General features: G+C 44.9%; 1 protein-coding gene across 1 annotated transcript in view; it reads right to left on the bottom strand.

Annotated features, from left to right (window-relative positions):
• Positions 1-1,213: 1,213 nt before the first annotated feature.
• Positions 1,214-23,288, bottom strand: part of HEATR6 (HEAT repeat containing 6) — a 55,724-nt gene continuing 33,649 nt past the window's right edge. Inside the window, exons 9-22 of the mRNA XM_078767958.1 lie at positions 20,375-20,553; positions 19,941-20,129; positions 19,276-19,385; positions 18,857-19,077; positions 18,582-18,681; positions 17,021-17,400; positions 16,131-16,253; positions 15,967-16,047; positions 14,787-14,921; positions 6,483-6,605; positions 6,168-6,292; positions 4,837-4,933; positions 4,529-4,733; positions 1,214-3,809 (exon numbers count right to left, since the gene is read on the bottom strand). Coding sequence (XP_078624084.1) covers positions 3,259-3,809; positions 4,529-4,733; positions 4,837-4,933; positions 6,168-6,292; positions 6,483-6,605; positions 14,787-14,921; positions 15,967-16,047; positions 16,131-16,253; positions 17,021-17,400; positions 18,582-18,681; positions 18,857-19,077; positions 19,276-19,385; positions 19,941-20,129; positions 20,375-20,553 — 2,619 coding nt within the window. The 3' untranslated portion in view covers positions 1,214-3,258. The remainder of the gene's footprint in view (positions 3,810-4,528; positions 4,734-4,836; positions 4,934-6,167; positions 6,293-6,482; positions 6,606-14,786; positions 14,922-15,966; positions 16,048-16,130; positions 16,254-17,020; positions 17,401-18,581; positions 18,682-18,856; positions 19,078-19,275; positions 19,386-19,940; positions 20,130-20,374; positions 20,554-23,288) is intronic.

The following is a 23,288-nucleotide window of genomic DNA, read 5'->3' as shown; positions in this document are numbered from 1 at the left end:
AGAGTCGGCAAGTTATCACTGGCACCCTGAACAAATCCTGGATGGGTCACCACTCCGAGCCAATAAACTGCTTTGGTAGAACTGACACTATATAGAGCATGGTACACCCATCCATAGTAGGTGATGACTTCAAGAGCAATTGTACTAATCAAAAATGGGGAAAATGAGCAGAGACCACAACCTCAGAACTTTAGAAAAGCAGAAAGTAATTTATTGGAACTAATCAAGATAAAGATTTAATGGTTGTACCGTATTTAAAATTATAACATTGTAATTTAAACACTTCAAATCTACTTATGCCCAGTAGAAAACAAAATTTAAAGTGTCTTGGTGGACAGTGCAAACAAGCAAAAAAGGTGGTCTTCATTCGCAGCTTGGAGTACTGCCCTCCTTCGGGCAGGCGCCCCTGCCTCACACCTTGCCCTTTATTGTGTGGAAAGCAAGACCCTCTCTGAATCATTGGGATCTCCTTTGACAAAACTGTTTAGGCCTGTTATGTGGTGGCCTCTATTATAGTCTGTTTTGGTCTTGCACCCTCTGACCCTCCCAGGTTTATGCGGGGCACATGGTCTGCCAATAATCCTTTTGTCCCTAACTCCCAAAATCCAGTCTTTGTTCATTTGTTCCTTTCTCTTGTGGAACTAACTTCCTCGATCTTCAATTCCGATTTATCCCTCCAGGGCTTCAAGATGGCTGTTCATCTCCTTCCCCCCCATCTCAACTCATCTATACGTATTGATGATCATTTCTACTTTAACCTTCCACCCCAAGCCTACCTCTTCCTCTCCAAGTCATTGCCCTCCCTCCCCATTCATTCGTTTCCTCAGTTTTTCACTTCCTTTTCTTGCTGCTTGACGTCATATCTAGAGTCCACACACATACGATATATATGTATATATATATATATGTATATATATATGTATATATATATATATATATATATATATATATATATATATATATATATATATATATATATATATATATATATATATATATATATATATATATATATATATATAATTGTATATACATACACATACCGTATGAGTAGACAACTTTGAATTTGACGCCACTTTGTTTCCATCGAGTGTGACACAACAAACCTGTGCCCATTGTGCATGGTGTAACGTTTCTTTTCTAATGTCTTTCTCTGCACCCAAAAAGATCTTTTTTTTCATTCTTCCAACACAAAAAGAACAAGTATCCAATCAAAGGATTGATTTAATCTCAAACATTGCAGAAACCATGGCAAATTTTAGTGTAATGTGTGAGCATAGATTCAGTGCCTAATTCAAGGGGTACAGCACGAGTGAGTTGAAAAAGACAATAACACAGGTAGTGACAGAATGCAGAAATTTGAAAGTGGAAGAAAATTCGAGGCATGCCAGATGTTCACATCAAAAGTAGCGGATTACAAAAGACGATTGATTGGATGTGCCGTCTGAATGCAGGTCCTTAGCAAGGGTGATGCCGGGTGGTTTGCCATTGCCTTCGCAGCAGTTAAGGCAGGAATTTGTCCTGGCATATGCAGGGAATCCTGAAGTTTTCAAACCCTTCTATGATCGATCCCATGTTTTCTCTCTCCCTCCTCACCCTTCCCCAGCTCCTAAAAGCAAACGAGCATTCCCACATCAAAACAACAGAATATTTAATGCTTTCCACTCCCCCATCATGCTATCACTGACTTCACAGAAACCAGTCATGATCACCTGTGCAACTCACAATTTAGAAAACGGTCAAATAAAAGCAAGGACATACAACCTCTGTGGCAAAAGCACTGCTTGAGAGAATGCCAGTTATTTGAGCAGTGTATAAGCAACAAATGCTGGCTGCCTCAATCACTGGGGCACGAGGCCAATCTTCACAAGGCCCTTGACACCTATTAGCTCAAAATCCTTTCAACCGTCGCTTTGGTTTTACACCGTCGGGAAAACTTATAGGGAGTGCATGGTGATTGTGAATATGACATCTCCAAAGAGGTCTGACTTTGCATAGCAGTGAGCACTAACATGGCTGCCGTAGTATAGAAATTGTGGGCAGAGTCAGGCGAACTGTCCAACCAATGAACAACCCAGACGTACTGCTCCTTTTGTAGTATAGATGAGCTATCGAATATCGTGCTCATTCGATCAATGGAAACAAAATGGCACCATTGACCAGAATTTTTTGGGCCGCATCATGTCGCTACTCTGAGGGACTAGTTGTCCCCTGTCGCATTTTTTTTTTTAATACTTTCGTTTAATTAATGATATCTGCCAAATCACGTGCCCTATCGCAAATTCCAAAAGGACATTTTAGTAGACTGACATGCTGAACAGATCTGTGAAGTTTCCTCTTGATTGGATCAAAAATGAGGGAGGGGCTCTGTTTTAAAGGTTCATGCTTAAAAACGTCATAACTTTGAAACCATGTGACGCATGACGTCATGCTCGCTGACTTTTTTGTTCGTCATGGGTATGCGATTTTGCCTGCAAAGTTTGGCCTCGATCTGTTCAGCCGTTGCAGAGAAAAAGGGGGTTTCGTGTTTTCATGAAAAGCAATATGGCGGCCGAACCACGTGACGTCATAATTACCATTAAAATATTCTACAGAACGAGTCCCTCCTTTGGTGAAAATTTGATCTCAATCGGTCCAATTATATATTGCAGAGAAATTGGTTTTTAAAGGAAACTAAAACCTAAAATGGCACTGAGTTAAGGATCATCAGAATTCCCAAAGTTCAAAGTGCCATAACTTTGTCAAAAATGATCGAAACGTCGTGAAGTTCGAACTTGATCTGTAACTTATGAGGAAACCATGTGCCAAGTTTGAAATCATTAGCATTAAGAGTTTAGAAAAAAAGTCCGGAAAACTGTTCTTTGCGTGACGGACGGAGGGATGGCGTGCAAACCTATAGTCCCCTCCGGTGTACACCGGTAGGGGACTAATAAACGAACTACTAACTTCTAATCTGGTGTGTGGGTGTATAAGGGAGAACCCTTGAAAATTGGGTCGCCACGTCAAAATCCAAGATGGCCGCCTTGCGTCTTCCATTTTGTCAACTCATCACTTCACTGACGGAGGACCGAGGCATCACGCTTGTTTACACCACCCTCCCCCCATGTCATTCTTCTCCATGCCCATTCTGCCTTCAACTGTCCCTCTACCCTACTGTTGCTGTTTCTTTTTGCATGAGCCTCGACATTGTATCCAATTTTTAAAAAATGATCCTCAAACCTGTCCACTGCAATTGAATTGTTGATTTGCACAAATAAATCAATCGTTACCCATCCAGTTCAAGGATAGCAAATTTGTTTGGTGTTTAATGTGAACCGTTTCCAAAGTTGCTGCCAATTGCTGAACTGCCTTTGCAATGCACAATGGCTGATTGAACACAAGACTATTGATATGCTGCCCAGCTTTCTGCAAGCTCTCTTGTAGCACCAACATTCCTTCCCCATCAGGTTGTTTGAGCACTTCTGACAAGTGTTCCTTCAGAAAGCAAGTAGTAGGTGAAAGCTCGGGTAACAAAGTGGGCAGATCCTCGGGTCGCAGTAACGTCAGAAAGTGCAACAGTGTCTGGCAAAGATTTTCCTGCAGAGTGACACTGTAGCGATACTCGACGAAGTTCACCACCTCGCGACTTTGCTCCATTGCCGTCAACACGGCTCTCCAGGAGCCAGACAATTCGTCAGCACTACCAAACCAGCGCCGATCTGGTGCCGAAGACAACGCCAACGAAGCTTTTATACGAACTTTAAAGTTTTTGCAACATTTTATGACCGACGTTAGCGCCGACATGGCTTCTTTTCTCCATCCCAAGGCACCTGCAAACACAAGAAAGTGATAAGCAAAATTTTAAAAAAACTGGTGTATTACTCTCACCTCGTAAGGGATGCAAGACTATTGCAATGCTCCTGTCTGGTTGTCCGTATCTGTGTATTTTCGCTTTAAAAATGGTTCTCTGAAACAGCATGTTCGATTGATGGGAAACTTTAAACATGAGGGACTCACCATGGAGAATATTTTATAGCTAACTCTGTCATAGGTCACATGGTATGGCAGTCATATTGGTTTAAAGGATTTTTTTGGGGGGACATTTTCTCCGAAACCACACAACGGAAAAATTTGAAACTTGGCATATGTCATCAACTCCCCATGGGGCATATAGGGTACTAACAATGATGTCATCGTTGAAGTGCTATTCCAGCCATAGTTGGCTAACTTGAAATGCTCATCCAAAATTTTTTAACTTCACATATCTGATCGATGACCCGATGTGTGAAGAATTAAATGTATTATGTACATGACCCATGCCAATAATGAATAAACTATAACGTAATAGGATGCATTGACGATACGTGTATATGGGCCACAACAGCAGTGGGCCATAATAGTAGTGTATCGAGTTAGCGAAGGTACTTTTGTTCAAAATGAAGACGCGAGGCTATACTATGCGCTCTACAAGCGCTGCTATACTTTATTCTGTTATCTCGATGCACAAATGGTGTCAAACTTGCAGGAAAAGGCACAAAAACGCTCTTACCTGATAAAAACGCTGTGTTTTTGAACACACTTCCGTAGGCATAACACGCATTCCAACGAACTTTCATGGCAGCATTGCCAGTAATGACAGTCGTCAGCATACGCAAGGAATCCTCTATGAGCTGGGAGAAAGCTTCATTGTTGATGTGCTTCGGTAAAAGTGTATAGAGCAGACTACCCATGGCACGTACAGCGTTGCTTTTAACCTGGATGGAGCAAAAAACCACCGTGATAACAAAATGACCTGCAAACGTCAAATGGAGCTTCGGACTCGCAATCGTGCAATTTTATTTTTTAGGTCAACTTTACCTTGTTCTTGTCTGCAACGGCGTTCAGAGATGCGGCGATTAATTTATGGATCAATGAATCTGGCAGCTCAGAGAGAATTCCACCTTCGGGACACTCCCTGGGACACGGGGGGTGGAGGAAGTAAATTAGGACAGTGCCATGAAAAACTTCAATTTTACATTAACAGGGAGGGGTGGGGGGAAGGAGGAGAGGAATAAGGCCACTCCTTGTGCATCTTCGATGCATATGGCTGCCAAAGGAGTTTCCTATGCTATTGGGCACAGTCCTGGATGGGGCAGGATGCTCGAATGATGGCTCATTCTTCCCAGAATGCATCATTTTCTGGGATTGCGGCTGTGCCACTGACGCAGTACCAGTCAGCTGGTACCCATTTTGCCGACCACGGAAGGATGACAGGATGAGTCAACCCACCTGGTGTTAAAGGCACTAGGACGTGCCCGTACGTGGGTGCCCGTTCCTTGCCAAAAAAAAAAAAAAAAATGTCTTCGCCCATGCATGCATGGGCGTGCCCGTAAGTGCGTGATGTGACCGTACAATGAATGTATCGTCCCGACGCCGCAGCTCGGATGGCGCTGCAGTTAATCGGGCCTGTATCGGCAGAGTTATTATAAACGTGTACTACAATCGATCGTACCTTACAGCGTCTGCTCGCCACGTTCAGCATCAGTACGTCGTCACTATGACTATCCGTAAGTCCGGAAGTGACGTCCTCATTTGACTGTCCGGAAGGTCGCATATCGCAGTTACGATGAATCGCAAATTAGTTTTAATTAGTTTTAAAACATAGTTTAACGCCAACATAGCGCCAACATAGTTTGCCAACGTGAAATAAATGAATACGCTCTCAAATGTGCCGTCCGAGGCAGAGTCTGTTCGCCACGTTCGGCACACGTGATAGCTCGCTGCTCTCTGATTGGTTGAATCGTTTTTTGGACATAGCTCGGTAACTACTTCTCCGATTAATATGAAACCTTGAAAAGGCACATCCTCAGGTCCCCAGCAATATACCTGGCAAGTTTCACGTATATCGGACCCGTGGTTGTCGAGAAACAGCGGTCACAGACAAACACACAGACAAACACACAGACAAACACACAGACACACACACACACAGACACACACACACACAGAGATTACTGGAATTATAGATAGATGACAGGAGCTCAAACTCAGGACCCTGAGATCTTAGGCCAGCCACCTTAACCGTGAAGCCAACACCAGGCTTTTTGTGGTGTTGGGGAAGCAGGGTGGGGTAGAGGGGGAGATATTTGCAAAATTCAATTCGAATTTCATGTTTGGATCAACACAAAGGAAATTAGAATCAGGGTTACCTGCTGCACGCCAGCGCGTCGGCGAGATTACCCAGTGCCCAACATGCATTCATGCGGACGACGAATGCCTCTTGGGTGATGCTTTTTAGGATCGCTTCAGCTGCATCCACCACAAAATGGCTGTCCTGTCCAAGAAAAATTGGTTTGTGTGGTCCAACATGTATCGTGTTACAATTCCGGTACAAGACGGACAAGCCCAGAGTACAAAAATAATTCCCCATTCAACTAAAAATTGCTTCGGACCCAATCTCAATTCTCTGTACGAGCAGTATGCACTAATGTCTTGGATTATTTCAAAAAGAAAAAAACACTTGCTTTCTGTAAGCAGGGAAACAGCATGTAGAACCCGAGGGCTCTGACAGCTTCAGACTGCACCAAGAGGTTGTCCGCCGCACTCAGTCCAAGGAGCAGAGTCATACAGTAAATCTGCTTATTATCCTGCAGCAGAGAATGAAGCAATGAAATGGCTTTGTCTTGTATTGCAATTAAAAATTATATATATATATATATAGATATATATATATATAGATATACACTGAACAGCAATAGAAACGTCACTTCATAAAAATAATTCCTGAACATTTCCCATAGAAATATCAATGCATTTCGTTTAGATATCTCGTTATTTACATTAGTCTGTATCTAAATTTAATCCTAACTACCGACAGTGGTGGACACGTGGATAAAAACAGGTCACCAAAACGCAGGCAAAAAAACGACCATGGTACAAAGTCGTGCATGATTCCCATGGAAATCAAAATGCACGTGCGTCTCCTTGTGACTTTCCCTATAAAAGGCACCCCAAAACGTGTGTTCATCATTCGTGTTTCGATGCCAGCGCCATGCCCAGACTTACGAGGATTCAGAGAGACCAGGCTATTGGAAGATTGCATGCTGGACAGACTGCACGAATGGTTGCCAATGCTTTCCATGTCAACGTGAGAACCATCTACAGGTTACAGGAACGATACCAGGCCACCAACAGCACCGATGACCGCCCACGCAGTGGCAGACCGAGGGTAACAACACCACGACAGGATCGACAGATTGTGCGTCATCACATCCAAGATCGCTTTACCAGGGCTACAGAAACTGCAAGACAAACAGTTGGAACCCACCAGAGACACAGTGGTGATACAGTCCGTCGACGTTTGAAGAACAGGGATGTCTGTTGTCACAGGCCGTATCGTGGCCCCATTCTTACAGCTCGACACTGCCGTGACTGACTACAGTGGGCCACACAGCATCAAAATTGGCGTTACCAGCAGTGGAGAACCGTTCTTTTCTCAGACGAAAGCCGATACTGTGTTTCCACAGCAGATGGCAGAGTGAGAGTTTGGCGTAGACGTGGGGAACGCTACTCAGATGACTGATGGAAAGAGACATGGGGTGGTCCAAACATCATGGTATGGGATGCTATTGCTCTCAATCGCAAAGTCGGTCCTGTGGTGTTCCAGAATATTGGTCCAGAAAGAGGCAATGGTGTCATAGCTGCTCGCTACATCGATCAAGTCGTCAGACCTCACGTTGTGCCACATTTTGGACGTCACGGAAATCATGTCTTCCAGCAGGACAACGCCCGTGCCCACACTGCCAGAGCAAGAAGGAACTTCCTGCAACAGAATGGCATCCAAACCATGCACTGGCCTGCGCTCAGCCCCGATTTAAACCCGATAGAACACTTGTGGGACGAGGTTCAAAGAAGACAATGACGTTCGACCAAGGCCGACAACTGCAGCTCAACTCAGTCAGGCGTTTCTCAGAGTGTGGGCCCAAGTGACAAATGCCTTCATCAACCGATTAATCCACTCCATGTACAGACGATGTATGGCTGTCATCAACGCTCATGGGGGTCACACAATATACTGATTTTGACGTCCCTTGTTCTCACCTGGTCTTGTGTTTTTCTTATTCAGAACATTTCACATTATTGTTTGAACGATGGTGACCATACCTGTAATGCTTCATGTTGATCCTAAATCTCAATTCGTGTTGATCATGACTTGAAAATAAAGACTCCAAAATATTGATTCTGACTGACGTTTCTTTTGCTGTTCAGTATATATTTTGTTACGGTTTTTAGAACCTTCACTTGTAAAATAAATAATAAGCCTTGTAAATAATTCTCTGTAAATATCCCAAAATATCCCCCCCCCCTTCCCATGCCTCCCCCCCAAAGCCCTCTCCCTCCCACAGTTCTCTCGATGTCTCCATGTCTCTCGGTCCCTGCTCTCAAATGTTGTGTTTGTGTCCTTCCCCCTCTCTCCCCATCTTGTCTACCGCTCCCGATATTATTTGTTTTGTGTGTCTGTTTGTCTTTCTGTGTGATTAATGTTCGCTCTTTCACGAGCCTCGATCTTGTATACAAAAAAAAAACAAAAAAAAAAAAAAAAAATCTCCCAAAGGTCAAAGATCGCACCCCAGATAGGCCACAAGCAACACGTAGGACACCATAGAAACCTCCAGTTATGTCCTTAATATGTGTTTAGTTAAGGATCTGTTCCCAATAGTTGAATCTACGTTGCATTAATGAAAGACGAGTAGGCCCCAAAGTTCCCTTCAAAAGCGGTGCGAGTGGTTTTCTATCTCCCCACAAGACGAGGGGGAGGAGCCCATGTGCTTCATCTCGGAGAAGAAGGGGGAGGAGTCCTCAGAGCTCCAGGAATAAGGCGTGGCCCCGTCAATGCACCATCAAGGGGCGGAGCCAGTGAGCCCTCGCGACCAATCAGGGCCGAGGCGAGCTCACCGGTGGGTGTATCCTAAAAGCCGCGGCTTGATACGCAAAAACCCAATATAAGCGCCGCGCGTGGACTACTTGAGAGGAGTGGTTGGGAAGGAGTGGTGAGGAGAGAGTCGTGCGTGGGTCGTGAGCCAGGAGATAAGAGAGGCGTGAGCCAGAGAGAAGGGACGGGTCGGAGACGAGTGAGGAAGCCCGAAGTACGAGTGGAGAAAAAATCAATATACCCTCCCCGATTTGACAACCCCGCCGAGTAAGGTCCGCTTGCGTGCAACCAATATCATCAGCTCTGCCTGCCGGGTTCGCCGCGAAGCTGGAGCGTGGATCGGGGCCGGAGCCTGTACGGATCCCATCACCCGAACCCTCTGCTTGGACCCTTCTCCTCCTACCATCCCTACCATTACCAACTCCCGTGTAAGTCTGTTTGTTCTGTCCTGGGTTTGTTAAGTAAGATTGTGTAGTTTAAGCTTGCCCTGTGTAACTGCTTCTTCCTCTTCTTGTATATGCCCTTCTTTCATTCCCTCTTCGGGTTTCGTGTACATAATTAATAAATATCTGTTCTTCCTTTACTTTGGTTTCCTCTCATCCGATCGCTTTCATGATTTCCTCAATTGAGTACCTGCGGCGCGATTTGGCAGAACCGCTCAGAATCGGGGTTAGTCTTTTTGTTAACGGCCCGAGTCGCAGCTCGCTTCGCTCGGCGTATCCATTAACGCTGCGGCTCGGGTGGAAATTATCTCCTCGCTTACGGTCGGTGCTAGTAAGCAGGTATTTGGGACTTCATTGACCAATGACCTGCAGCAGAGAATGAAGCTACTACCGACCGGAAGTGACGTCATAGTTTCCAGGAACGGAGGATCGGCCAGTGTAAAAGACAAGGGGATTAACCCCCCTTGGTAAGGGGAGCGCCGACCTCCGAATCCGCAACTATATATATATATATATATATATATATATATATATATATATATATATATATATATTTATATATATATATATATTTATCAAGCTCATTCAGCACTTACGGATATATTTAGTACTTTTCAAGGGAGCTAGAAAGTTCAAAACGAAAGTACTGATGTACCAAAGCAGATTCCAGAAATAAAAATAAATTGTCGGTCGATAGTCAGGAGAGGGGCGGAGCTTGGACTGTGTCGGTGACACGCAGCTTGAAAAGGGGTGGAGCTTGTACAAGATGTAAAAAAAAAAAAGAGCTCATACTACCCGCTCATTCATTGCCCATAAATCCCCATGTATTAGGTGTGCCACGGTTGATTTTTCACCCCTCCTTCTGCCCCAAAAAAGTACGCCTTTACATAACCAATATACTGTACATATAGGTTACATTTTAGGAGTCATGGACGGCGAGAGAACAAGGCCATTTGGTTGAGTTCAAAGCATGTTTATTCGTACAGGACCCAGCACACTCTGCAAAGCCGGTTTATCGGGTAGCGATATATACATGCAATCAAACACGGCGAGAGTGGGCGTGCCCCGGCGAGCCAGGGAAAGGCAAGTCTGGACATGCCCGGGAAAGGTGAGACTGAGCGTCTCTGGGCGGTCTGGGCGAGCCCGGGAAAGGCAAGTCTGGACATGCCCGGGAAAGGCGAGACTGGGCGTCTTCGGGCGGTCTGGGCGAGCCCGGGAAAGGCAAGTCCGGACATGCCCGGGAAAGGCGAGACTGAGCGTCTCCGGGCGGTCTGGGCGAGCCCGGCACAGTGATCGCTCCCTGGTTGCGTCTTTGGCAGGTGTAAGGCGATTGTGTATGCTCAGCGGCAACCGCTACAACATCAACTTTAGTTCAGATGTTCCATATATTGTGACGGTTATGGAAATCGGCATCCGTGTGAACGCGCATCCAAACACCTAGGTTTCCTGGTCAGTAATATCATTACTATTTCTGCTTCGATAGCCCTATCCATGGTTTAAGGGAAACAGGATATTTGCGTTGTGTGGGCTATAGGTAGGTCTTCTTCCTCCTCCCTCTCTATGCTCTTCCTCTTCCCCGCTTGATAAAATCTGCCTCAATCCTCCTCCGATTCTCCCTCCCACAACTCACTATTAATGGCGCCAATATGGTGGTTACCATTGCACCCTCAGACACAGTATAAATTCCGTTTTTCCATTTCTCCAGACACATTTAGACGCGATTGACCACCTACCACATTATATTCAACTCATTCATAATAACTTCCCTTGCTTTAACCACACCGCACACAATCACCACACCGCACACAATCACCACACCTCACACAATCACCACACCGCACACAATCACCACACCGCACACAATCACCACACCGCACACAATCACCACACCGCACACAATCACCACACCGCACACAATCACCACACCTCACACAATCCACAAAGGGAAAAGGAGCAGAAACCTGCTGCCTGTTTGAACCATGCTTGGCAGGAAAAGATGCCCAACGGGAAAACCCGTTGAGAAGAACAACAGTGTCGCACACGGAAGGGCTCCAGCGTGGGATGGTTGACAGCAAAAGGAGGCGGTTCCTCGGGAGCACACTGTCGCAGGCCAAGGATGAAGATATGACCTTTTCTCTCAGGAACCCCGCCTCCCCACGAACTTTGATTCCGAGAGTCTCCGTCCGAGCAAGCGACTTGAAAAGGCAGAATGGAGAGCCATTCGCAGCTGCTCGCCATGGACTTTGCTGTAAATCGTACTGGAGACCACCTGCCTGCTACCATCAGACCAGACGGAGAGCGCTGCCGGGAAGTTGTGCTGGAAACGAGACCAGGTGCGCTGGAGTCAGGCTACACTGAGCCGTGGATGGAGCAAGGAGGGTCCGGAGCGAGGAGGGTCCAGAGCGTGAGGGCAGGCAAGCAGGAGGTCCGTGGGACGCCGGGACGGGGACATAGCAGAACTGACATACATGATTTCATCTTGCTATCCCTCTGATCATCTTTCCAATTCGTCAACCAGTCCCAAGGAACTATCAACAAATATCTTTTGTGCTTTACAGGGTGGGCTTACTGACTCGCACCTCACACTTTTCCTCTAAACACACACCACATACACCCGCACTTCTACTTTCGACTATCTACTGTCGTTACACGCCCACCTCTTCTCTTCCTTACCTGTATCAGGATCAGCACACGTCCTTCGACGGTGCCCCCAGTGAGTTAAAGGGCCACCAACATGCACTGATATGTATTTCTCTACTCCTCTTTCTCTCTAGCTTCCTCAATATGGTCTGCTGGCACCATGTCCCATGTATAGTTGTTAAGCAAGATTGTAGAAGGGGACAAGCGCTAAGGCTAAGGGTAAGAACTTTTGACTGAGCCTTTTCTTTCATTGCTGATTGTGCTTGTATAAATGTGTCTTTGCTGTTGCTCATTGTAAACATTTGCTTCTTTGGTAACCGGTTCGTTTCCATCCAGCCTGTTTCGCCTCATTTCCTCGTCGCGAAATCAAGTGTTCTGCCCCACTGATTGGCCCCGTAATCTAGCCGGTACGTATTTGATGGTTCCGCTTGACCATACCTCATTAAGCAGACAAGTACGCACCAAGGGTACATGCCCCTATTGACATCGCCAACTCATCGGAAAGGTAGTCAAAGGGAGGTGCAAAGCACCCCTCCCGTTATATATGGGATCGTTTCTCTGTATGCAGCTTTTACATGGGGACTGAAAATACGTTTCTCTTCTTCTACTGGACGAAATTGGCTGCACATTTCAGCAGTAAATGCTTTGTACATGAGGTAATATGTTCCAAATTTCAGCAACATCCGTCTATGCATTCTTGAGTTGTATTTAGAAAACCCTCAAAATCACTTTGGTGTCCGCCCGTCCAAAATGTGTTGGCGCTCATATCTCAAGGACTATACATTAAAACTAGCTAAGACTTGAAATATACATCGGCCAATAGGTCAAATTAATGGATTTCGAAACAAATTCCACTTACGTTTTTGCTTTAAAATTAAATATGTATAAATAAATAAATATATAAAAATATATAAACATAAATAAATATGTATTATTACACGAATCTAATGTGCTGTCCCAATGGCCCAATGGATAAGGCATCAGACTCCCAAGCTAGGGATTGTGGGTTTGAATCCCGTCCATGTTGAATATTTTTTTCTTCCTTACTTTTTCAAGTCTTTTTTTTATATCATCTATATAAATAAAACACAGTTTGTGTGCGTGTTACCTATAGACTCCTAAGCGGAGAGGCTCACGTACTTGATTTTTGGCAAAGACATGGCCATTGGGCCTGGGAAGGACATGGCCTACCTAAAAATGACCTCCGATGACGAGATCCATATATTTTATTCATATTTAACTTAGCGCATTTCAGCAAGGAACATTATACACTGAATCTCAGCCTGTGCCAGAGCAGCTCGCTGATTCGCTCAGAGCGATCACGTGATGTTCCATCCTCGCCGCCAGACTTGCACCATATATCACGGTGTAATTTGTGCGAGGCTTTTGTCCGAGTGAGCTTGAATCGAGAGGGAGAATGTACGGGTTGGGAATGTACGGGTCTCCCTTCCCCCACCCGGCAACGCCGGTACTGGAGGGCGTCATAGGATCGGTGAGTCTCCGAAATCCGCTTCGTGCTGTTGTCGCGAAGATTCAGGAGGATGTCGCGATTGTTGTACTGCTCTCCTACCATGAGAACTGCAACGTCATTGTTGACTGGCCCTCCCCCCTGCCCTCTCCTCCCCCCTCCCCTTCCAACCCCCTTCCCTCCCTTCCTCCTCCCCCCTCTCCTCCCCTCCCCCCCGTTCCCCTAAAATACATTTACTTCTTCATGCAGTTGTATGAATCAAATTGGCGCCCCTCTATGAACTTTTCTAGAGCATTACTTGGTTCCTCCTCAGAACACAAGGGCAGTCCAGCACGCACACGAGATTTTTTGAATGCCCTTTATTTTGTATTGTTTGGCATTTTCTACAAGCAATGGAATGTCCCTTCGTTTCTATACTTTGCCACATGGCACATACCCTTATATAAAGGGGCCGTTTCTATGCCCCTGGCATTTTACCCAATAATGTGTATTGTAGAAAAGCGAGGACCCTGCCCGGTTTGGCGGTATCAATCGGCATTTGTGGTTGACTAGCAACCCGCCGGACCGTGGAGTTATCCGTGGCTGGTGGCCTCAGGGCCGGATTTCGGTAGGAGTCTGTGAAATCCCCTCATGGTAAACCCCAAAACCCGCGTCCGTAACAATATCAAGAAACAGACCAAAAAATTTCCATTTGAGTGAATGTTTTGTGTTTGTGACCACTAGAGTGTAATAATTATTTATTGTGCGATCCGTTTGTTCCGATGGTTCACCTCATCTAATAAATTATTTATTTTTAGAGGTACGTATGCACTTCGTTTTGTCATCTCTGCATGCTTGACTGATTGGGTTCATTGGTCTTGCCATGGGGAGAATAAATTATTATAATTAACATCTTGATGAGCAGTGGTGATTAAGTTTTTCTCTGAAGCACGGGATGAATCTTCCCCCTCGGATGCGTTCTCGTGGTCAAGTTAAACCACATTGGCTATTTGTGAGGCCTTTCGGCTTCTCACAATGGATGGGCAGAGCTTACTGTCTTCGTCTGCTCTCTTAGCCAATGCGTGGCTCACAGCAGGATCCTTTTATATCCTATCCCTGTTAATGCTGGAGTGCTTCAAGGCAGCACTTGGGGCCCAGTCTTGCTCCTAATCTTCATCAAAGAACATTCCGATTCTCTCTGGAAAATCCTCTGACTATTTCTTGACGCCAACACCCTCTACCATGACATCCCTCATCCTTTAGATAGGCAGTCAGCCCTTCCATCTCTGTTAAAAATATATATATATAAAAACCAAACCAATCTGTCAGGATAAGAAATGCAAGCAAATAAAGTCCTAAAACTCACCGGAAAATCTTCAAATATTTCTGGAGGGACGGTGGCGAGGACCTCACATGCACCCGTCTGGAGTGCTGGAAGCTGTTCGCTCTGCAAGGCCCGTATTAGCGGTCCATCGAGCACACTGTTCCAGAACCACAGAACCTGGTCCAAAAAGATGCACGTTAACTGAAAGCAGGCACTTCCTCAAACCAGGAAGAGCAAACAGAAGGGATTATTTGTCCTGCACATACTGGCTCCCATTTTGAGCGATTTCAGGTCCATTGACCAAAATTAATAAATCGCAAATTTCATTTAGCATCTAACCACTTGTTGAATTTCTTATAAATCAACGACACTTATTTAGAATTTCGAAAACTAATTTGTATAATTAAATGCAGTTCAAGTGTTAAATTCAAATTCTTCACCATTTTGCTGTTTAGTCCATCATTCCACATTTTACCTGTTTTTCTTATTCTTTTGATGTTCTACGTTTCCAAGATTGTTATTATTGATGCACATTCATCAACTACTTCTAAATACCTTCGTGTGCTTTAAAAAAAAAATTTGTATACAAGATCAAGGCTCGTGTAAGAGCTAACATTGATCACAAAAAGACAAACTGACACATAAAACACATGATAAAGGGAGCGTCAGACAAGATGGGGAGAGAGGGAAGCACACAAGTACAACATTTGAGAGCAGGGACATCGGGAGATCTGTGGGAGGGAGAGGGCTTGGGGGGAGGAGGCATGGGAAAGGGGGGAAGGGGGTGGGAGAGGTATAAAGCACATGGACACTGCTAGGACTTCCAGGAATGAAGTCGGTATTTCAAAAAAGTGGATCTGGAGTGAATTACCGATGGTACAAAAGATCAAGGTTTTGGATGGGGGAAGATAAGAGATGGTGGTGAACAGCAGTTTTAAAAACCTGGAGGGAGGAGAGGGATTGAAGAGAGTGTGGGAGGTTGTTCCAGAGGTGGGAGAAAAGAGGAATGAAAGAGTGAAGGTGAATACATTCTTGATTTTGGCAGTTTCACCAAAAGAGGGTTGCTGGCAGATCTTGTGCGACCTGTAGGAATATTTGGGGGACAGAGCACAGACAGAGCTGGGGGAGCTAGGCCGGAGAGGAGTCGGTAGAAGACAAAGATACTCGATCGTTTTAACTGGAATAAAGTGGCGTAACGGCACAACTTCGTGAGAGCGAGTACCTGTTGGGCAGTATTGTGTGCGCATGGTCCCTCTTTGCTCTTGAACTCCTTGCTCAATGCAGATCCAATCCCCTCAAGCAGCTGAAAAATACAAGTTTCTTTTGATAACAAGTAGTGCTAGAATGGGTATTTTGCAAACCCACTTCCTCTAACAACCATCGTACTTTAGTTCCGTGAAGCTGCAGTGCAGGCTCAGCGCACTCAATGCAGGCACAAGCTATGTCAACTAGCTCAGCCAGCGAGGGATGGATCACCTCCAGGTAGCCCTTTGTAAGGTGGTACAGGAGCTATGCCCAGGGAGATGTGAGAGATGGAGAAGGGGTGGCCGAGGGATGGAGGGGAAGAGTTAAAATTGCAAAACAACTTTATAAAAATAGTGCGAAGAAGAATAACAGCATTTAAAACTTTGGACAAAATGTCCTGAACTTTGCTCTTCCCATTGCACCAATGCATTGGATGCGTTCCTAAACACTGACGTTATTCGGATATGATTTTCCCCATATACATAGTGTGTTGGGGGGATGCGTCTCCAGGGAAAAAATTTTCGTCACACCAACTTGACCTTCATTTAACTACATGTTCGACATTCTTCGGTAGATACTTAAGTATACTTTACCATAGAGCTAAATACGTGAGACTGGGAGAGAAAAATGACATGGCATCCACAGAGCGCTTGCCAGGTTGTCGGTTTTTCACAAGTGGGTGACTTGCAGTTGTCGCTTCTACACTGGCAGATGGCAAGCTACTGTATTTAAAGATTTCGCAAGGTACACTACAGTACTGTACTTAAAATTTTCCGGAGTAGTGCAACTCAAATCGACTATTGTCGCATAATGTGTTAACGACGTTCTATTGTAATGATGCAAATAGACTCGCCAAAAATCAGTGGCTTGCTGTAGTCTCCCAAAATTTGTTATCTTTACCTCTCATATTTCTGTTGATGCACAAACATTCTACGGATTTTCCTTTTGTCGATTCCGCACAGAAAAAGTACACATCCCTTTCTAACAACAGACACAAGAAATTTGTTGGTGCAAAAGTGGTTGCCACAAACCTGCAGTGCCTCCAATCTAACTGGCAAGGGTTCCTTGTTGCATCCTCTCGAAGCTCCATTCATCTCCGTTCCTTTCTCCAAAATCAGGTTTCTACAGTACTTTATCAGCCAACTGGTCGACGAATCCTGTCCAGCGATTCCCTTGCATTCACCCTCACCTGGGGTGATGGGCTGTAAATGTAAAGGTCCACTCGGCGAGACACCTTCGAACCCATCAAAACGTTCCATCTCCGCTGGGGTGCTCTCCCCACTCGAACGCCCATTCGTTGCCCAGCCTGGGCACGGCGCTTGCAGTAGCAGGATCTGAAGCTCTGGGAGAGGTGGCTGTGCCACAAGGAGAGTTCCCAGCAGGGTAAGAGCAGCCACACGCACATTCACATCTACAAGGAGGCACCAAGCGAAGTTACGTGTATGGAATACCTCTAATCAATCAACACCAGAAATGTTTGCTTGCCTTAATTTTGATGAAATAATGCAAGGTCATTTTTGGTGCAAGTTGCCTAACTACCTCCCACCCCCATTTTATACCAAAGGCAGAAGAATAGCTTCTTCCACGAGAATAAAATTTGGCCAAAACTGACCGGTCTGATGCAGCTCCAGCAGGGGGGCATTGTATCATGGACTAAGCTAGCAATCCTATTGTTTCATGGAACTCATCAGCATCCAGGAAGTGAGAGAACTTGAGGGGTCATGGACATATTACAGATTCAAGAGGCCAATGCTTATATTCATCCCCTCCCCACCCCCCCCCCCCCCTTCCACTTCTTCACACTTCAGAATGTGTTCTCTTTCCTGGTACTGCTGAACTTATGGTTGTGATCAAATCTTTTTAGCCAATGACCTCACACACCCTCCCCGGAAGGTGATATTGAGGGGTGTTTGGATCAGGGGTGAAGTTGGCTTGGCTTCACTGTGTTGCTCGGTGAGAGCCTTTCTTTTCTTTTCAATACATGAGTAAAAGAAACTCATAACAGGAACTATAAAATCGTAATAAACAGGTTTTGTTGAAATTATTAAATTATTAGAAATCATTAGTAATAACAGAATTTTAAAAGTGATTCTTCACCATTGGGAGTTAGGGCCAAAAACGATACATAGCAGAATATCTCAAAAAGTTGTGGATGGATTTGGACGAAACTTGGTGGACCGGTTGGGTGTGTGACAAGGACGATTCGATTCGATTTTGGTGAAGATCTGAATATGGATTCGGATATGAGAATCATTAAATTTTTGGTTTGTTTTATTTAGTTTATTATTTAATATTTAATTTAAATTTTGGGGGTGACCGGTCCTGGTTTGGCGACGGGGGTGACCGGTCTTGGTTTGGCTTCCTCATTTATTGATCATTGGGACATAAAACTAGGACCTATAATAACAATTTCGGAGTCACAACGGATTTGTTTCCATTTCCTCTCAGAGCACAGCTAAATGACAATTTAATCAAACCCAAGCAAGACAATGGTAGAGGCCAAACAAACCTGCTTCAAATTATCCAGTCAGCCCATGTATGAGCGACCAGACGTTAAAAACAGATTCGAGCCATGAAAAGGTTTTTGAGTACCTTGATGGTGGGTGAAGGGCCACACTTTCCTCCACACCGATCCAGGAAGTCCAGGATGCAGGCGCTTGTAAGGAGCATTTGAGGCCAATGTTGCCAAGCACTGTAAAATATTATACAAAAACAAACAAAATAAAACTTCTCACCTAATTCAACCATGAATGCACATGAGTCAATCCTGACGAGATGCACTCAGGAACCACTCGTATGTGACACAACAGGAAGTGGAATAATCGAAAATAATCCATAATCCAAGAAAAAAAGCCGTTTCTGCAAACCTTCAGTGTCTGTACGAGAGCGTGTGGAGAGGTCTCGGCGAGCATAGCAAGCAGCAACGAGCGGTGAATCTCACGCAGTCGGCGCCCCATGGATTCCGACAACGCGGTGAATGCACGCGGCTGCCCCCCTCCTTCCTCTGCCATTAACAGGAGCCCCTGCGAACTCTCTAGCAGGGCAGCCAAGACTTGCAGTGCGAGTGCTCTTGCCTGTGATATGTTGTCTTGATGTCATCATCCAAGGTTTGCAATTTTTACTCTCCAGTTGGCCGAGTAACATTGCTATATGAAACTTTACTAACATGGAATTTTATTTTCTTTTTTATCTTTTACCAATAAGAAGAGGAATAAAGTATAACATAAAAGTAAGAAATTCATTCGGATGTAGATGGTGAGCGGAATGTACAATCATTCGGATGTACAGTTTTTGCACACCAATGGGCGGCAGGATAGCACAGTTGATACCTTGCTTGCCCCAAATCCCCAATATGATTTCATCGATTTGACCGAAGCAGCCATGCTGGTGTTGGGCCTGCAATGGGCAAATGTTCTGATTGCTGATTGGTACGTGACACCTGTCTGTCATCTACAATAATGTGGACATAAAAAGTTTTGTGGTATCCCTCGCAATAGAGGCCTTCATGCTATTACCATGACAACATAGGTCATTCCAAAATAATAAATAATAGTATACGATTTGATTTTGAGAGGTTTTTGAGAATTCCATTTTGATAACTTCTCACAATTAAAAATGGGATACCATTGATATTTATTATGGGATGTGGATATAATGTAATTGAGATTAAATAAGAATTAAAGTTTTCAAAAAATGTATTTACCGATTGATTTTTCTCTTTCATTCCTAAACACTCCCAATTCCCGAGCTGTATCTCAGAGCCAGCCGGGACTTTCGGACCGAAATTTTGCATCAATGAAGTGAATAGAAAGTATGTGGAGTTGACATTTTTGACCTTAACCTAATTTTTTACGGTCATGGCCTAATTATAGACATTTTAACATTTTTTCACCATAACTTGACGAAGGTTTGTCCGATCAGAAAGAAATTGCTTTTGGCCATCTACACTACTGTAAACATCTCAATCTTTCCTTGGAAGAAGAATCCTTTAGGATGATGGAGCAAAGTGAAGGACTCTGGCTGTCTGGCATCTCGGGGACAAAAGACAGCCAGTGCGAATACAGCTCCCTGCGCTCTACCGCCTTGATAGACGTGAGCAAGGTTGTCAGCGAGGCCTGCCGTAGCCTGCTCTGCTCCAACCTGCCGTAAGAAATGAGGGGAAGAAAAAAAACAAATACCGTCGCACTCACGAGTGATCCAATGCAATCACTCTAAAATAGTACTCTCACATCAATCATAGCAATTACTACAGTGTATCGTCGACTTATTATAGGTGATTCAGCATGATGACCCAAATGCCACAACAGGCTTCATGAAAAGCTTACAAACACGTGCATGAAGCTGGAAAACAACATCAAATTCGTTTCCTGTGTGGACAAAATCACCTGAGTCGATGTAACGAGGTCGTTTCACTGTCAGACACATCCGACTCCGAGCTGCTCTGCACCCTCCATGCTGGCTGCAGGCAGGACTCAGAGCCATGGAGCCTGAGGATAGGCTTTCCTGGCCTTTGCAATCCAACGCCCATTCTTGGAGCTTCCGCTTTGGCATGTTGTGATCTTTTCTGGAAGAGGAAAACAAAAATCAGATCTGCTGTTACCAATGACAAAAGACAGATAGACAAACACAACGAAGATTGCATCACAAATGCATTGTGTGTAATAAAGGGAAGGTGGCACACACCTATGTACACTCTAACCCATTACAATCATTAAAAGGTGCACAACCGTGAAAGTGCGATGTTTAATTTCCATTAAATTAGTTTATCAATTACAAGATTTCCTTCAATCAAGTTTCTCTGGACATGGCATACAAAGGGTGTGTGTGTGTGTGTGTGTGTGTGTGTGTGTATGCGTGTGTATGCGTGTGTATGCGTGTGTGTGCGCGCGCGGCCGATCTTACTTTCCTTCTCTTCCCTTTATAAGGGATGAGGTCCAATGTACCAAGATCCTGCCCTGCCTTGACCACGATACTCCTCCACTCCCTTCTGTCCTCAGCCAACTCTCTCCACTCTCCAACCAACCCCACTTTACTGATATCCCACCTCACACAATCCTCCGATCTCAACCACGGTCTACCTCTTTTCCTCCTACCTTGTTCCCTCAACTTATCTGCTCGCTTTGCCGATATATATTCCCCCATTCTCGCACCAAATGTCCAGCCCATCTCAGCTGGCATTTCACCAATCTCCCCGTCAAGCTCATGTGCACACCAATCTCTCCCCTCACTCAGTTCATCAAAAAAAAAAAAAAAAAAAAAAGGGTTCCATACCATTGTGCGGCAAAGGTAGCTAGCTTTACCACAAAACTGCAAGGCAACCTCCAAGTCCAAGTTATCCTTCCTGAAGTAGCTTCAAAAGCCCAAATGGGTTGCATAAAGGTACCAGTACACAAAAAATGACCCAACATGGATCCCAGGTCAATAGAGCGACCTGTTCTGCCAAGTTGAAGGGAAAGCCCCTTCAGATTCTATCAACTCGGGCTTATAAAATGGGATGATGCCCGACATCTACCTCACATTGTTAAGCCTGATGTGAAATGTCTTCACAAAGACAACCTGTGTGGATGGTGACCTGAAGATGCCCCAATAAGAGTGAAACCATAGACTACACACCTCAGTCGTAATTGGTCGAGCTTTGCTGTGCTGCGATGCATATATATATATATATATATATATATATATATATATATATATATATATATATATATATATATAATGGGTGAGTCAAAAGTAGTGCCCGATTTCTGTTCATATATATATATATATATATATTTCTGTCAGTTGATTGTTTGACATTTGTATTACAGTGTACAAGAAGGTAGAAATAAATGAATGACATGTTTATCTAACCATTTAGACCTTACACTCCCTTACACTTACACTTAGATTTAGCTCAAATGATCACGGTGTGTACCCCGATTTAGAATAGGTACACCGTATCCCTGCGCATTGTAAGAGCGTGACCAAGGGTTGGCGTCAGGAAGGGCATCCGGCCATAAAAACATTGCCTCAAACAGGGAACCATGATTGTCATGGGGCCCGCAAGGCTAACCCCTGCTCTAGCGGGGAAAATGGCCTTAATAATAATAATAATAATGCATTTATTTTATATAGCGCTTTTCAGGAAGCCCAAAGACGCTTTTCAGGAAGCCCAAAGACGCTTTGACAGAGTGCAAAACATAATGCATAGCAAAACATAAAGACAATTGCAAAAAAAGAAGAATCAATAGGGAAATATTCAAAGCACAAAGGAGGGAGAAGGAGAGGAGATAGTCAGGGGTTAGATGCTGTGGGTTCAATGTTGAATGCAGTGTTGAACAGGTGGGTCTTGAGTGATGTTTTGAATGTGGTGAGTGAGGAGGAGTCTCTGATGGTGTGAGGTAGCGAGTTCCAGAGGGTGGGAGCAGCGATGGAGAAGGCCCTGTCCCCCCAGGATCTAAATTTGGTCCGGATGGGGGGGGTCAGGAGGTTGGTACCAGCAGAGCGGAGGTTGCGGGTGGGAGTGTGTCTGGAGAGGAGGTCAGCCAGGTAGGATGGGGCCAGGTTATGGAGGGCTTTGTAGGTCAAGAGGAGGATTTTGTACTGGATTCTCTGGGAGATGGGGAGCCAGTGAAGCTTGTAAAGGACGGGGGTGATGTGGTCACGGGTCCGGGAATGGGTGAGTAGACGGGCAGCGGAGTTCTGAATGTATTGGAGTTTATTGGTGATTGTTGAGGGTGAACCATAAAGGAGGCTATTGCAGTAGTCCAGACGGGAAGTGATGAAGGCGTGGATGAGGGTTTCTGCAGCCACGGAGGAGAGGGATGGACGGAGACGGGCGATGTTTTTCAGGTGAAAGAAGGCCGTCTTTGTGATCTGTTTAGTGTATTTGTCGAAGGAGAGGGTTTGGTCAAAGATGATGCCAAGATTCCGGATGTGAGGGGAGGTGGATACTGGGAAACCGTCGATGTTGAGCGCAAAGTTATGGGTGGACTTGGTGAGCGTTTTTGGGCCAATGATGATTATTTCAGATTTATCACAGTTAAGTTTGAGGAAGTTGATTTGAAGCCAGGATTTTATTTCAGTGATGCAGTTTGTCAGGATATAGTGGGTGGCGGTGGAGATGGACTTGGTGGAGATGAAAAGCTGGATGTCATCGGCGAAGCAGTGGAATTGGAGACCATGACGGCGGATTAAGTGACCGAGGGGGGACAGGTAAAGGATGAAGAGGAGGGGGCCAAGAACTGAACCTTGGGGGACACCTTGGGGGAGGGGAGCAGTGGGGGATTTGCAGTTATTGATGGAGATGAACTGACGTCT

Source organism: Myxine glutinosa, chromosome 14 (genome assembly GCF_964187855.1).
Source record: "Myxine glutinosa chromosome 14, kmMyxGlut1.1, whole genome shotgun sequence".
Taxonomy (NCBI): Eukaryota; Metazoa; Chordata; class Myxini; order Myxiniformes; family Myxinidae; genus Myxine; species Myxine glutinosa.
Note: the sequence above shows the minus strand (reverse complement) of the source record. Positions and strands in the feature narration are given on the sequence as shown.